Source organism: Hemibagrus wyckioides, linkage group LG14, assembly GCF_019097595.1.
Source record: "Hemibagrus wyckioides isolate EC202008001 linkage group LG14, SWU_Hwy_1.0, whole genome shotgun sequence".
Taxonomy (NCBI): Eukaryota; Metazoa; Chordata; class Actinopteri; order Siluriformes; family Bagridae; genus Hemibagrus; species Hemibagrus wyckioides.
The window spans coordinates 15,041,028-15,054,991 of record NC_080723.1 but is presented as its reverse complement, the minus strand read 5'-3'; the positions used below and the strand labels follow the sequence as shown (position 1 = coordinate 15,054,991).

At 39.2% G+C, this 13,964-nt stretch overlaps 1 protein-coding gene across 2 annotated transcripts; it reads right to left on the bottom strand.

The window, feature by feature from the left end:
• Positions 1-131: 131 nt before the first annotated feature.
• slc49a3 (solute carrier family 49 member 3) lies at positions 132-13,251 on the bottom strand. 2 transcript variants are annotated; one of them, XM_058408564.1, is made up of 10 exons: positions 12,884-13,250; positions 9,370-9,528; positions 7,994-8,210; positions 7,837-7,913; positions 7,535-7,672; positions 6,830-6,946; positions 5,601-5,753; positions 5,138-5,295; positions 4,946-5,058; positions 132-2,049 (listed from the first exon to the last, which is right to left on the bottom strand). In XM_058408564.1, exons 1-10 carry the CDS (start codon positions 13,031-13,033, stop codon positions 1,886-1,888), a joined length of 1,446 nt encoding a protein of 481 aa, XP_058264547.1. In that variant the 5' UTR covers positions 13,034-13,250; the 3' UTR covers positions 132-1,885. The 2 variants fall into 2 exon arrangements, with proteins under 2 accessions (XP_058264547.1, XP_058264548.1); XM_058408565.1 differs by lacking the exon at positions 6,830-6,946 and having other exon boundaries at positions 12,884-13,251.
• Positions 13,252-13,964: the final 713 nt, after the last annotated feature.

Here is a 13,964-nt window from a genome sequence, read left to right as displayed (position 1 = left end):
GTGTGTGTGTCTTTTGTTGATTGAAAGGTGAGTAAATGTTTCTCAGGCTATTATCGATATAATAAGTATTGATATAAATAATAAGATACAATATAATTATTGGTATAAAAACATACTTTTGCCCACTCAAGAATTGACAATGAGGTGAAACTGAGGAGGTCCATGAAGTATAGCTCTAGTTTTTTTTTTTCCATTACAACCCACCAAGTTTTTCTTTGCTTGGGTTTTATAGTTATTAGTCTGTTTGGTCACTTGAATTGAATCCAGACCATAACTCGAGAACATGTAGCCTAGAACAAGTTGCACTGTGAATCTCATGCGTTTTATTGGTGGAAAGAATGGTCTAGAAAGTAGAATACATTGCTTCGTTTCTAAAAAAGCAGGCAATTATCACTGCAATATTGTACACATTTTAAATAATTTTAATTTATTAAATCTGTACTGAGTGACGCAGTGAAACATTTTATAGTGAAAAAAAAATACAACCCTTGGTCTAGCTCATCTAGAAGCCCTTAAGCAGCTTAACATCTTCAGTTTTAATAAAATAAAAAATCCTTTTCGAAATTATTTTAGTTTGGTTACACCCTATACACCACACAGTCATGGCAGTGTAGTAGCACTGAGTAGAGGACGTAAACTTAATTCATCCACAACATTCCTGATGTGGTGAGATGAGATCAAATGCATCAGCAGTCACAAATCTTTTTAGAAATGTTAAATTTTTCACAATCTGCTCAAAATCTCCACATCAGTATTGTTTGACAGAAGTCCTTTGTTCATCAAGGTCTAAGCGTCATGCTTATTTAATGCATCTTAAACTTTAATGTATTTTAAAACTCCCAAAGGCATAAAACTATACAAGAAAAAGGGTTTGTCTGCACATCATCACTTGGGAATAAAAGAAAATTGCCCATGATAGAACCAGTCAGTGGTTATTTCAAGTGTATTCTTGTAAGACCCTTAGATATATAAATTTACACACTAACTTCCAGGCATAACACTGTGACCACCTGGGCACCCTGACTGGTCTGCAGCTATGCAGCCCCATTCACAACAAACTGCACTTGCAGTGTGTATTCTGACACCTTTCTATCAGAACCAGCATTAACTTCTTCAGCAATTTGAGCAACAGTAACTCGTCTGTTGGATCTGATCACACGGGCCAGCCTTTGCACCCCATATGCATAAATGAGCCTTGGCCGGCCATGACCCTGTCTCCAGTTCACCACTGTTCCTTCCTTGGACCACTTTTGATCGATACTGACCACTGCAGACCGGGAACACCCCACAAGAGCTGCAGTTTTGGAGATGCTCTGATCCGGTGGTCTAGCCATCACAATCCTTGTCAGTCTCGCTCAAATCTTTACACTTGCTCATTTTTCCTGCTTGTAACACATCAACTTTGAGCATTTGCTGCCTAATATATCCCACCTACTAACAGGTGCCATGATAATCAGTGTTAATCTCCTCCTCTCTCAGTGGTCATAATGTTATGCCTGATCATTCATACCATGCATATTATATAAATAAAATTAGTGCTTAAAAATGCTGCATTTATACCACTTCATATGATCAAAATCACTGCTGTTGTGATTTTGACATCTTTATGTACTGTACCGCATAGAAAACAGGAAATAATGCATCATGTTAATCCATTTTGAAATGTGGAGGCTTTAGTACCTGTACCTGAATGTCCAAAATTAGTAACTATGTTTAAAAAAATATGTGCTTTATGTTTAAAACAATTCAGAAAGTAACAAAATCCTCCAGTAAAACAAAAACACACCTGAGTTTAAAAACATGTAAAAGTAGTTACAGTACAGGGGAACTTCAGTGGTTTATTCTGCTGGCTTTTCCTGTTTATGCTGCTGGAGGCCGTGTCCCATCATGCATCTGTGCTGTTGTTCATCGCTCCTTGTGTCTCTGTCTGTATGGAGTGGTTTTCAGCAGCTTTGGCCTCTGCATTAAGTCGCCGGTACTGTGTGTGGAAGAAGATGACGAAGGAGCAGGAAGCTAAGCAACACAATCCAGCCATCACCAGCACAGGCACTATGTATGTGTGTGTGCAGAGACAAAGGAAGAGAATAATCAGATGAGGTTAAGCACTATCATCATTATCAAGGTATATTTAGGCAAACAGAGAAGTTTTCAATGTGGCATGTTCCCTCTCGCCTACTACAGCTCTTAACACAGTGATGAGGAAGTGACAACGATGCAGAAACTGCCTGAGCTGCAAATAAACTCCTAACAGGCTGTTATGTGCTTATTCTCCAACAACAGGCTAGACTAGACTGTCTCAATTCACACTGTCATACAGCAGCTTTACAGAAATATTTAAATATAGGATCGAAATAAAAAAAAAAAAAAGGCAAGCCAGAGGTGACGGTGACTTAGATAAACTCCTGGAGATGACATAAGGAAAGAAAATACGAGTTATGAGTCATTTTTGAATTAATTCTAATTCATTTTAACTTGAAGTCTATATTGTTGAAGCAATCAGCTTTTCAGCTTGTAGAGACTCTCAGTGCAAAACCGTTTACAGCACTAAGGCTATCCAAGAATGGTCTTCAGCAGCCATCTGTATGGTTTCTATTTGGTACAATCGACAGTAATCTTTGGGCTGTCCGTGTGGGGCCATCCTCTGCAGCACTGAGTGCTTTCCAAGTGACGAGAACTCCATCCAGAAGCAGGGCATCCGTATGGATGAGACATGTCCGGTGAAGACTACAAAATGACTAGCAAAGTGTGGAAATGTCTCATAATACATGGCTGATGAAGGCCTATTTTTACCAGTCATATGCTTATGCGAGCAAATGTATTGGGGCTGAGTGCTGATCAATGTTTGACCTTACTGTGGTTAAAAGTTTCGGTTTCAGCCTTTCTACTACTTCTAGTGCTGAGATGAGTATCTACAAAACCTTCAACACTCTGTCCTGTAAATTTCAGTCATCTGTGGTTTGTTGTGGTTGTAGTGAAGTGACCACTGATAATTATATCGCAATTTCAAAACTCCAAATACATTCATGCTGACTGATGCTTCATTTCAACATACCTCCTCTTCTGTAATTTGTATCATTGTACAAAAAAAAAAAAAAAAAAAGATTCTGTATGATTGCTGACAGGTTTTAGGATTTAATAAACAATAACATATACTGTACTGCCAAAAGTTTTGGGACACCCCTCCAAATTGTTGAATTCAGGGGTTGTGCTCCGCCCCTTAGTTCCAGTGAAAGGAACTCTTAATGCTTCAGCGTACCAAGACTTTTTGGACAATTTCCTGCTCCCAACTTTGTGGGAACAGTTTGGGGATGACCCCTCCCTGTTCCAACATGACTGCACACCAGTGCACAAAGCAAGGTCCATAAAGACATGGATGAGAGAGTTTGGTGTGGAGGAACTTGACTGGCCTGTACAGAGTCCTGACCTCAACCTGATAAAACATCTTTGGTATGAATTAGAGTGGAGACTGCGAGCCAGACCTTGCTTTATTGCTTTATTGCTTTATGCTTCATATTGGAACAGGAAGGGGCCATCTCTAAACTGTTCCCACAAAGTTGGGAGCATGAAATTGTCCAAAATGTCTTGATACACTGAAGCATTAAGAGTTCCTTTCACTGGATCTAAGGGGCCAAGCCCAACATCTGCAACACCTGAATTCCAACGATTTGGAGGGGTGTCCAAAAACTTTTGGCAATATATTGTATGAGCTGAATGCCTTATAAAACGTTGTTAATAGTTGTATTCAACTTTCTAATGCTGCAGTAATACAGTGATAATGTGACTTGCTTTCTTGAAGGATAAAGATAATTAAGATCCATTACATATTCACAATTTTGCCAAAAGTTTGTGGACACCTCCCGATTTGCGGTTCTTTGCCACATATGCTCCAGCATGACAGTGACTCTGTGCAAAATTGAGCCACATGAAGACATGATTTGCCAATGCTGGTGTAGAAGAACTCAAATGTCCTGCAAGAAGCCCTGACCTCAACCCCACTGAACATCTTTAGGATGAACTGGAACACTAAATCCACACCAGGCCTCCTTTCCTGACATCACAGTCTGATCTAATGTTCTTGTGGGTGGGGGGAAAACAGATCCCCATAGCCACACTCTGAAATCTAATGGAAATCCTTTTCAGAAGAGTGAAGGTTACTATAACAGCAAACGGGGAAATATATCTGGAGTGGAATGTTTGACAAGCACTTCATGTTTTTTCCAGTTGACACTAGTTTGAGAGAGTAATTCATGCATTTATATCTTCTCGTCTGGACTATTGCAAGTCAGTTTACATAGGTATTGGTCATTCCTATATGAATCGCGTGCAATTAGTCCAAAATGCAGCTGCTAGACTCCTTTTTTGTTTTTAAAGGTCTTAAATGGTCTGGCACCTTCTTCTTTATCTGAACTTGTGACTGTTAACATATCTGCTAGATGTTTAAGGTCATCAAATCAGAAACTGTAAAAGGTTCCCAGATCAAGGCTTAAAAGAAAGGGAGACTGGGCTTTCGGCCATAGACTATATGTGGGACTAGCACACTGAATTTTTTTTTTTGCATAATGACAAATATGATTTTCCTGTTGAACAAAACACTGGGGGATTCGAACCACTGAGCTTCTGATGAACTTTTTTTGTAGAAACATTATTTTACTTATTAATTAACCATTCACGATAATTTTCTAAGATAATTTAGAGAAATTATCTTGATAAACGCTGGAATATTCCTTGAAATCCAGACACTGAGGACTGGAGTCCAGCACAGTGTGTCCGCTTCCCAGCTCTAACACATGCTCTAAACCTGGTCATTAACTGGTGAGTTAAATGAGGAGATTTGGGGTTAAAACAAATAACCCCACCAAGCTGTTCTGGACTCCCAACAAGCCTGAAGTTGTGCACCCTGAGTTAAGAAATGCTCTTTGATGCAGTATGATTGTGTACCACTCACCCATCCAGCTCAGGCTGGCATCATCACCTGCAGCGCACACAGACAGAGAGGAGTCGGTCAGTTTCGTCGTCAGTTGTTGTAACAGCAAGGTGTACAGGATGGACAGGAACTGCCTAATAAAAATAGTCATTCATGAAAAAACATCCATATATCAACACCTTAATCTAGTACATGATAGAAAAAGATTTATACCCTGAGATAAAGAGGAACCCTGCTGATGTCGCCTCTCCAACAGGGTAAGAGCACTCGACTGACAGCTCCATGGCAACCGGATAGGTGGCGAATCCAAATAAGCCAAATAAAGCACAAACTAAACCAATTACAACTTTCTGCTCCCTCATTTGAGAAACCTGGGAGAATTTGGAGAAACACTGTATGAGAAACATTAAAGAATTTAAAGGAAGTTTAGCCTGATGGATAATTATACACATTGTATAAACCAGTGATTCTCAGAGCAGTCCTCCGGGCTCCCAGACACACTCCAGCTTCACATCTCACACTCCGTCTCTGTGTTATATGAGTTGTAAACCATCTGGAGGGCCCTGAGGACTGATTTGAGAACCACCACTGCTATTAGACATATTTGCATGAATCCTCTTTCGGACAATGACACAGATGTCCCAAAACACATCAATAATCTGATTGTTGTTCTCACCACTGCGAACGCGGTGCAGACCAGAGACGTTAAGCACATGCTGATTTTAATAGATTCGGTGAACAGCTTTGTTTTGTCCACAAAAAAGCCAAGGATAGCAGCTCCAAGCACCCCGAACGAGATGAAGAGGGCGCCATACAAACCTGCAAAGTACTGCCACAGGGAAAAAAAAAACGTTTTATTACTTGGACATGGACGTTAATTGCTTTGATTTATAACTATAATTCAAATGTGCTTCTTCCAGTAGTTTCTATACTAACAGCTCATGCACAGGAACAGGTATATATCACATACTTATAGCTAATAAGAAACTAATAAAAAAAAAAACCTGTTGTTATTTAACAAAGAACATTTTTGGTGAATCTTTCTGTAAGGACATGCTTACTTAAGATTTCTATAAAGTTGTAGCGGTCAGTGTGTTTTCTGTCACAGCATCAGAAGAAAGATCTTTCCAGTTTCTGGATAACCTGATCCTATTGATGAAACATTTTAAAAAATCCTCTGGATTCTGCCTCATTCTATATATATATATATTTATCTCGATTACATCCCTGATAGAAATGAGTAATGGTTCAACCCACACTTATCATTACAAATCTAGCCCACATTTCACCATGGAATAATAGTGATGAACTTCTCCGAATCGGAATTCTCACATCCACACCAGAGCTGTTTACGGCTGAGCCACTTTTGGTTGAACACTTTTGTTGAAGTCGTGACGGTTTTGGCCCACAATCCAAATGCTGTTAAAAGCTCTAAATGTGGCTGCTTATTCCTGGGCTGCTTTTGGACCACAATACACATTGCCAAACAGGTCCTTATGTACCTAAACTCAACCATATCTAGCTTGAAGTCTCAGTGTCTCTGCTGTTTTGTATAGATTTGTTCCACTGTAAGGGATGTTTTCAAAGGCAGGGATCTAATGTCCTGTTAACGTGAGTAATGTCCGGTATGGCATTTTGTTTGTGTTGAATTTAAATATTCTTTTTGTTGATAAATCCTATGCATGTATCATTTATTAATAATGCTTTTAACCATTTACAGTTACCCTTGGGAGAACATGCTACTAACAAATACTGTAGTTTCTCTACTTGTTTGGGTAGAAACCAGTCCAAGTGGAGTTAGGGAAGTGTAACCAGTCCAAAATCCAGACTCCAAGCACCAAAGATATATAAAGAGGCTTCTTGCGACAAACTACAAATGAACAACCAGCATATGTTTGAACTTACACTTGAGTAACCCTTGACGCAGAGAATCTGCTCGAGTAATGTGGAGAAACAGGTGAAGATGCCGATGCCTGAGCCGAAACACACCAGCAGGATCATGTAGGCTTTATTTGTCAGCAGCTGCCATTGAAAACAGAGGAAATGAAAGTGCTGGGCCTTTAAAGTCAGCTCCAAAATTATTGGCACCCTTTGTAAAGATGTTTGTGGTTAATTCTGTCATGTGATTAGTGTAGGATTAAGTTAACTGTCCAGGAGGATAACCTGTTTACCAAGAGCTGCAAGAGTTGATGGTTATATTTTCATGGTAACCCTGTGACTGGTTACACTATTGATGTCTTCTGATACCAATAAGACTAGGCTTTTCAGTTTTTGAAAACAAAAAACAGGCTATTTTAAAAAATGAAAAGTATAAATAGTGGAACAATAAAACAATTTTCTTTCTTGAATGTATGAGTTTGTGTTTGTTTGTTTTTTTACTACTTGTGTAGGATTATACACAATGATGTAATCACACTTCTCTGATTATTTCTTGAGCTTGAGGAAAGTTCTTGAGTGGCAGAAAAGTGATTTTCAAGTTTAAAAAAGGATCATGCTGGCAGAAACACATTAGCCTTTTCCTTAAAGGCATAAGGAAACTGTAATATTTTTACACAATACTCTCCAGTGTTACTAAGAATGCAAAGCTTTGTGTGTGTGTGTGTGTGATACCAGTCTAATCCCTTGTAGGAAAGGTTCAGAGCTGGAGGTGTCTGCGCTGGCAGAAGGTGGCGTTGGGGGAACACTCTCCTGGATGCCCACTGTTGCTAGGAAACAGATGACGATGGCAGGTATAGCATATATAAGGAGCTGTAAGAGTGACTGAGTGTTAGTGTAAAGGGTACACGACAAAATTATTGGTGTAATATTTGATAAAATTGCCCAGTTGCCCCAAAACAAAGTTGCCCAACATATTTGCATCTAAATAGCTACGGTGTATATTTGCACTCAGTAACGAATAATTGATATCTTACCAGCATGAAAATACTGTTGGTTCTACTGAGGATCAGTGGGGAGAATATATAAACAAAAAGCAGCCCAAAGGGATTTGCTAGAAAGGAAATATTAGTGTTAGATATATATATACAGCTAACTTTATAAAGACACCAAGACAGTCGAGTGGTGACTTACACATTGAGGCGATCATGTTAGCTGTAGTACGCTGGTGCTCGGGGAACCACAGAGCTGCTAGTTTGGTTGGAGAGAAGATCACCAGAGGCTGAGCCAGAGAGCACAGAGTCTGTCCTGCCATCACCACTGGGAACATGCTATACTCTGGCAGATAGCTGAGAACACCCACAACCCTCAGTACACTGCCGGCCATGTTGAGCCACGAACCCAGGATCATCTATAGTAACAAGACACACGGGAGCTACGTAAGCATTTCTGACCAGGATTTAATCAATACGAGGTTTCCCAAAAGTCTGCATACATTGGGGAAATTAAAACCTCTTCCAAAACGTCTTCCGAAAGTTTGCATACTTTGTGAGTCAGGATAACGTTTGTCAAAGGAAGAACGTATCGATATACCAGGAAAAGACACAGCACAAAGATTATTGAGAGGAACGCATGCAGTTACATTCATACCACCAGTCTGTGTGTCTTCAAAGAAAGGGCAATCACATACAGGACTATTGTATATAAAGTTGAAGCTGTACGTAGATTAAATCATTAATGATGTGCGAGAAGTAAATATCTTTTAACTGTGACTCATCATAGACTCGCCGTTTGTTTTTCTACCACAGCTCTGCTGAATCCTAGCACAGAAACCAACAGCTCTTAATATTTATTACATCATAATATGCATTTATTACACATATAATCATTAATACATGAGAGAGGAACAAAGAAGCCAGTGCAGTGTTGAATGTTTTTAGCTTTTATAACACAAGTAATAACAGGAACTAACAAGTCCTTCAACAATAAATGACTGTGATCTAGGATATGTTGTTTTTAATAAATACATAATTACATTTAATAAATGAGGGCAAATTCCTGAGAAAAAAAAAGATAAGATTATATTACCTTTATACAGCAATGTATTGAAAATATGCCATTTTTTTTGGAATATGGCAGATCTTTCCTTAAACATATATGATAATAAATTAGCACAGTCTGTGGCTAGACAGCTTTTGTATCTTATAATACACATAGTCCAGTGTACAGTCAGTGTCACTATGCCTTTGTAACAAGCCATGGCTTCCTTGGCTTGTTAATGGTTTTAGCTTCTTAAAGAGCCTCTTCATAACCATCTCTGAAGCTGAAAGCTACTTTTGTCAAGATCTATATTGAGTTCCCCCAGAAGGAAGAAGAACTTCCTCACCCTATAACTAGACCACTTTCCTAAATGTTTTCCTGAAGTTACTGAAAAATATGCTTTGAGCTGAATAAATGAATTTTAAGACTATGAGAGTTTTCTTTCTGACTGAGTGTAGTCCATTGTTTATTAGGGTACCTTGGGAACTTGTGGTAGTAAAATCCCCAAAAATGGTGATAGTCATGCTTACGGTAGGCCGTAGTCCCCATGTATCCAGCATCCACGTGGTGATGAGGCTCACAGGGATGGCCACCACCATGTAGACCAAAGAGAGCCAGTTGACCTTGTCCAGAGTCACATGTAGATGCTTAGCTATCTGATCCGCCACAGGGGCAAATGTCAGCCATACCTACAGGAAAATGCAAGAAAAAATGCATGCAGCTCTGTTTAAGTAGTATGTCTTATTGTGTCTGGGCTTAACGCAGTGAAAACAACTAGGATACAATTCACAGAATAATCACGTAAAGCGCGCAGTTTGTTAGATTAGACTTCCATATGTCATGCTCGTAGGCACTTCAGTAGCGTGGGACAAACGTTGCAACATGTTGAATTGTGAAATCTAAAAACACAATGTGAAACCAGAACCACTCACATGGTCTGATCCTGGTGACTGCACAGCATTATGCAGAAGGGCATTAATGATCACCATTACAGTCTATAGTTCTTCATTTAATAAACATGCTGACATCATCTTCTCTTCATAACAATTTCTCAATCATTTTTCAGAAACCCATAACTCATATAATCATAAATTCATACGGATAAGACTCACAAAAGCTGTTGAATAAATCCTTAAAATAAAATAATGAATAAATCCTTAAAATCTGCACTTCCCAAACAGGTTATGCCCAAGACTCAACCTTGCTTTTGTGGATAATTTCACAGTGGATGATGTAGAAAACTGCTGCTGGGAAAATGTAGACATGCTGTGATCATGAAGACTATCTTTTTTTATCTGATTCCTCTCAGGATGTCATCTCTGTGTGATTTCCCTTGCCCCATCACCTCTAGCTTGCCCGTAATAGACCTTAATCTCAATCCAGATACAAATAAAACTGAACCGAGTCTTGATAATCCCTTAGTTTATATCTTAACACAGTAAAACACAATGACAGCACTGACTGGCCAGCTAATAAACATAAAAAATCATCTAGTATTCACACCACATTAACATTTAAATGAATCTTGATCAGTGCAGTTATGATAGTTAAGATTGCTGTAATCATCTGCAAATTGTCCATGCAAAACTGCAGCAGTTGGTGTATCTAGTTACTTACTTTAGTTACTGATCCGGTTGAGAATCGTATTCCATAGTAATATACATTTTTTGATCATGTAGTTACATGTGTTCTCAGTTAAACCGATCTGGTAAATGTGTTAATGCATGTTTCCTGTAGGTTTAAGTCTAAATTATTAACACACTTGCTACTTTCTCATATAGGTTGAATTGGGTTATGCAACACAAACATTAACTCAGCCTTGCTTTTTAAGAAATAGGGTTGGAGTGAGCTGTGAGTGTAACAAATTAAACCGAAAACCACTGGCGCTGTTATGATGTGGGAGGCAGTTATTTTGGATCATCTTAGAGGGAAGACTCACTGCAAATCAATATAAAGTTTCTGACTCATCACCTTTATCCTATGATGAAACATGTCTATGGTGATGGGTGTGGTGGCATCCAGGATGACTCGTCTCCTCCCACAGAGCATGTGGGCTTGAGGAGTATGAAAATGATGTAAATCATATGCTTATATAGTTTTCAGGACCATCAGATATCACCTTTGGACTAAACTGCTACAGCGCTCTCCATCACTATCGGTTTCTTTTGTACAACATCAGACGGATATCACAGGCTGCTTAGGTGCTTGTTCAGTCTCTGGTCATTTCAAGACTGGACTACTGCAAGTCTCTACTGGCAGGTCTTCCTCTTAATGCAATTCGTCCACTGCAAATGATCCAAAATTCAGCTGCAGGACTTGTTTTACACACCACCCCACTGCAACGTTCCCTCCACTGTCTTCTGGTAGCTGCATGCATCAGATTCAAAACAATGATGCTTTTCTACAAAGCCAAGAATGGACCCTCGCACTGCACCTCGCTCCCTCAGATCCACTAGCACTGCTCGACTGGTCCCACCATCTCTGACGGTAAGAGGTAGGTACACATCTTGACTCTTCTCTGTGCCGGCACCAAGGTGGTGGAATGAACTTCCCCTAGATTTCCATACAGCCGAATCACTGGCGGTCTTTAAACGACGGATGAAGACCTACCTCTTCCTGAATCACTTAATTTTCCTGTTTGCTTTATGTATTTTAATAAAAAAAAAACCTGTGCTATAATTTCTCCCAACTGATCCTAAGTCTGTGATCCAGTAAACCAGTGTTGATGTATTCACTGACAGAGACTTCAAAGCACTTTTGTATGTCACTCTGGATAAATGCGTCTGCCAAATGCCTGAAATGTAAATGTAAATCAAAACACTAAATGAAGGAGAATCTTTGCCAAGACACAATGAAGCTGTTCTGACAACTGGCCAGACACCTTACATAGACACTTTATATCGGTTTTTCATTAAAATCTATCTTTGACTTGGCTCCAAATGGGCGCATTATTTCGGAATATTATTTAGTGAGAAACTATGGCATGCTTTCATAACATCTACATTTAACAAAAGCTTGTATTGCTTTTTGGCTGTCCTGCTTCTGTAATCTGTTCTGCTGAACACCTCAAGCAGTAACATCCATCCTTAGCACTGAAGCACGCTGCTGAAGCAGGGTCTGCTATTAATCTTGAGAATGGCTCACATCTCACACTATTTTTTATCACCACTCAGCTCTAGGAGAATGTTTGTATAGCGTTTTTACCGACGCACATCGCCACGAAGCAGTTTTACAGAAAAATATCAATTCAGGATCAAAATTTTCACTTGATCAATTTAGCCCTAATGAGCAAACCTAGGTGACTGTAGCGGAGGAAAACTTCCTGAAATGATACTGGGAAGAAACCTTGAGAGGAACCAGACTCAAAAGGGAACACATCCTCATCTGGGTGACACCAGTGCGATTCTAAATAATGACCCTTCTCTAACAGTGTACAGTATGGTCAGGAAGTGCAACTGTTCGCTAAAACCATACGTGTTTTAAGTTTTAAGAAGTTTATTCCATTGAAGTTCACTGATGGAGACCTGCGTGCAAAACTCTGAAGCCATTTGTAATTGATATGTAATGTAATCCTTAGTGTTTATGATTCGTTTTTTAGTAATGATTGTAGATTCACATATTAAAAGGCTTTCTTATACCTGATTTCTTTTATATTTCATGTCAAGCAAAATTGACAAGAGATTCTGGGATCTAAATAAATAAATAAATAAATAAATAAATAAATAAATGCCTTGCTGTGTATTCCTGCCTTTGCTCCCAGTATACAGGATAAAGTAGTTACTGAACATGAAGGAATAAACAAACAAATAAATGATTTATTAGTAATCAGTAAACGTTTAAGGGTGAACTTTTTTCGCTGTTTGACCATTTCCCTCGTCCAGTAGCGATATGGAGATGCACTTATTGATTGTTGCCATGGTGACCAGTGACTGCCTGCAGTTTGGACTTATAAACAATCACTCACTGTTTCAGAGAGAACTCGTTTCTCAAGCTTTTGCCGTTTAACTCGTTTACATTTTTTTCCCTCTTTGGTGGGTCACTTACCACAGAATTGGAGCAGTTTAGCACGCAAAGTACCAGTAATATGAACCATCTTCTCTTGTAGACTCTGAACTCCGGCGTTGTCCTTCTCTGCGTGGAGAAACAATCATCTCGTCCATCCGAGGAATCGCCGGCGAGTCGTCCATCCTCCATAGAGCAGCTTTAAGTGGGAAGCGCTGAGACTGAATCACAGCCAGGCAGTGGGATGAACATTTCATACGCGAGAGTCGTTTAAAAGTCTTCAAGCCGTGCAATACATATCTGAACTTTTACTCCAGTTCAACAGGTTACTCAGTGATACAGAAGGGTAAAGTGCCAGGTGAGCAAAGAAAAGGAGAAAAGCCAGTACAATGCGAAGGGCAGGCAATTATAACCACGCCCTTTTCCTCGTGACTGATGAGTCATAGCGCCCGGGTGCACGCGGGGTTTGAAGTTGATGCCGGCGGCACGTGCTCTTGCTTTACATTTACATTGTATGGGTATGGCTGTTCTGTGTTACAGCTCGGAATAAGTTTAAAAAGTTTGCATTATACTGAAAAGTCTGTGTGTATCCTAAATAAGACACCTTTAAATAAAACAAATGTTATTTTTAAAACTGACCCTATGAATGTCGAAGAAGACTTATTTAATTGTAACTGTCTACACCACGAGAATTAGACAAGATGTTGGCTTAGCAATGTGAAAGAGGTTACAACTAAATGATCCATAGCAGATTCTAGCTTTAACCTTTGAGAAGTTCTCCCACAGGGACAAACAACAGAACAATAACAGAGATGTAAGGAAAGAATGAAGGTAAAGATAAATAGTAGAAGAGGGTAGAAAAGTAGTAGGCAGTTATAAGGGCAAAGGGTGGGAAGAATTAGTATAAATATTTGTAGAAGCGAATTGCAGTGTAAACGTTTGCTGTTTGGTCTATTTTTTTTATCACTATGGCTTTCATGGCTATTAATATCTCACTATTCAATATTTGAACATTGTGATTATAAATATATCTGTGAAATCCAACATGTCCCGCAGATTAAAAGAATTTGGTTGTTTTTATTTTCGTTGTTTTGTCCTTATGGCATGCAAAACTTTACACTGT